The 2,500-nt window shown below is 34.2% G+C and overlaps 1 protein-coding gene across 1 annotated transcript in view; it reads right to left on the bottom strand.

Moving 5' to 3' along the window:
* The window catches only part of LOC137635921 (uncharacterized), a 15,349-nt gene that overhangs the window by 8,806 nt on the left and 4,043 nt on the right, over positions 1 to 2,500 (bottom strand). The window contains exon 4 of the mRNA XM_068368362.1: positions 998 to 1,247. Within this exon, the coding sequence (XP_068224463.1) occupies positions 998 to 1,247 (250 nt within the window). The remainder of the gene's footprint in view (positions 1 to 997; positions 1,248 to 2,500) is intronic.

Below are 2,500 nucleotides of genomic sequence, written 5' to 3'. Positions count from 1 at the left end.
ATTTAATATGATAAACATAAATGAAATGATCACTTTTGATATCAGGAAACATTCTCATACCTGGCTACTAACAATACGTTTAGCATCTGAATATACAGCCATGCGTATTGTCATTTGAATTAGGTTAATGAAATTTTTGCATTTGTTAATTTAGTGACATTTTTATGATTGACAAATGGCAAACTTCAGATATATCAATCTAATCTTCGTTCCTTCTCACTTCAGTTCATCGTTACATACAGCAGACACTCTCATTTATGGTTATAACAACTTGTTAAATTAGACGCAAACCCTTTCGACAGGTATAATTACAGAAGAATTGTCATTGACTTTTGTCTTTCTTCGTGGTCAAGTGGTAAGTCACTGTCTATACAAGCTTGCCGGACCAGGGTTCGACTCCCGGCCGGTCACAAGCTCTTGTCTTTGTGTGATTTTGCCTGGGGCTCTGATCCCGAGGTCGATAAGAAAATCCGGACATTAATGTATTAAAAATATATGGCTTATTTGAATATAAAAAACACGTCTAAATGTGCAAAATTTATCATTAATCGAATGCCAAGTAACAAACTACCAACTAGCTACGATGGTGAAGATGGGTTGATTTCAAGTACAAAAAAAAAAAAACTGAATTCGACAGGTATAAGTACAGAAGAATTGTCATTGACTTTTATCTTTCTTCGTGGCCAAGTGGTAAGTAACTGTCTATACAAGCTTGCCGGACCAGGGTTCGACTCCCGGCCGGTCACAAGCTCTTATCTTTGTGTGATTTCGTCTGGGCTCTGATCTCAAGGTCGTGAAGAGAATCCAGACATTAATGTATCAAAAATATATGGCTTATTTGAATATATATATATATATATATATATATATATATATATATATATATATATGTGTGTGTGTGTGTGTGTGTGTGTGTGTGTGTGTGTAATGTATACTTTACGAGGTTTCCAGTAGTTATTCATTTTCAGCTTTACAAAAATATATGCAATGCACTTACCATGGGAGCAATGTCCTTGGCAATCTCCGACGTCAATGGTCGTCTGGAGAGGCGTATCCTTATGTAGGGTGACATCTCGCGGCTGGCGTCGGCAGTTACGCGGATGGCTTTGGCACTGACATTCCTCCGTCACGGTCACACTCACGACTCCTGCCGTCGTCGTTACCTGTTCGATACGCGAGGAGGAAGGGAGGCAGCTCTCGCCTTCCAAGGGGCAGGAAGGACTTCTTTCGGAGTATAGCTTGTAGAGCTGTGGATGCATTGGAGATGGAATTTAAGTCTTAGTAGTTATTATTATTATTATTATTATTATTATTATTATTATTATTATTATTATTATTATTTAGAAGAAGAGCATGTAGTTGGTTTCCAAGCACGAATGTTTTGCTGTTTGTATTTGGATAATGTAGATATCAACTTCACATACACACACACAATATATATATATATATATATATATATATATATATATATATATATATATATATATATATATATAGATAGATAGATAGATAGATAGATAGATAGATAGATAGATATACATATATAAATATATATATATATATATATATATATATATATATATATATATATATATATAATGTGTGTGTATGTGTGTGTATTTATGAATGTATGTAAGCTTTCTGGTTATAATCTCCCTCCTAAGCAATATTTGTTAAATGTTAAAGCAACTGCAACCATTCCCTTGTTTCCTGTACATATACTTGTCTTTTAGGCTAGAGTTTTGAAGAAAAAAATAATCTATTGCTATGCTGCTCCGTTTATCTAAATTTAGTTAACAGCAGTTTCAACCAATAAAGGCATTCTTACAAAGAAATCAGTCTTTATATAATGACTGTGTATTCATACAAAATAAAGTTGGATACATTGTTTAACAATTAATGTGACACTATAGAAATTTCTTCAAGATATTGCTGGACGCTTCAGAATCATTCCCTTTGGAGAGAGTAAGCATCACATTCCAGCTGTAACCACGTTGTGGAATGATCTTGTTAATCAGGTAGTTGAATCGGTGGAACTTCAAAAGTTTGAGCTTGCAGCAAATGTTTTTATGTTGAACTGGCTGACAAGGGTCTCTTTTTATAGTTTATATATGAGGGGATCTATTTTGATGTAGCTGTTCTTGAAGTATTTTTATTTTGATTTTTCATTACTTCTCTTGTACTTTATTTATTTCCTTATTTCCTTTAATCACTGGGCAATTTTTTCCTGTTGGAGCCCATGGGCTTATAGCATCCTGCTCTTTTCAACTAGGGTTGTAGCTTAGTTAGTAGTGATAAGGATAATAATAATAAGTTGTGTTTAGTGATAGTATCCTCGGAATTCCTAATGGATCCTTGAGAACTATTATTGTGAGACTTTCAGGATTCAAGATCTCTCTCAAGTGAAAGGCTTTGAATCGCTCACCAGAGTTGTGATGCTCTTTTACTGGAGACATCTGGATTTTACATCCAGATGTCTCAAGCAATATTTTCATGAATT

Source organism: Palaemon carinicauda, unplaced genomic scaffold (assembly GCF_036898095.1).
Source record: "Palaemon carinicauda isolate YSFRI2023 unplaced genomic scaffold, ASM3689809v2 scaffold199, whole genome shotgun sequence".
Taxonomy (NCBI): Eukaryota; Metazoa; Arthropoda; class Malacostraca; order Decapoda; family Palaemonidae; genus Palaemon; species Palaemon carinicauda.
Note: the sequence above shows the minus strand (reverse complement) of the source record. Positions and strands in the feature narration are given on the sequence as shown.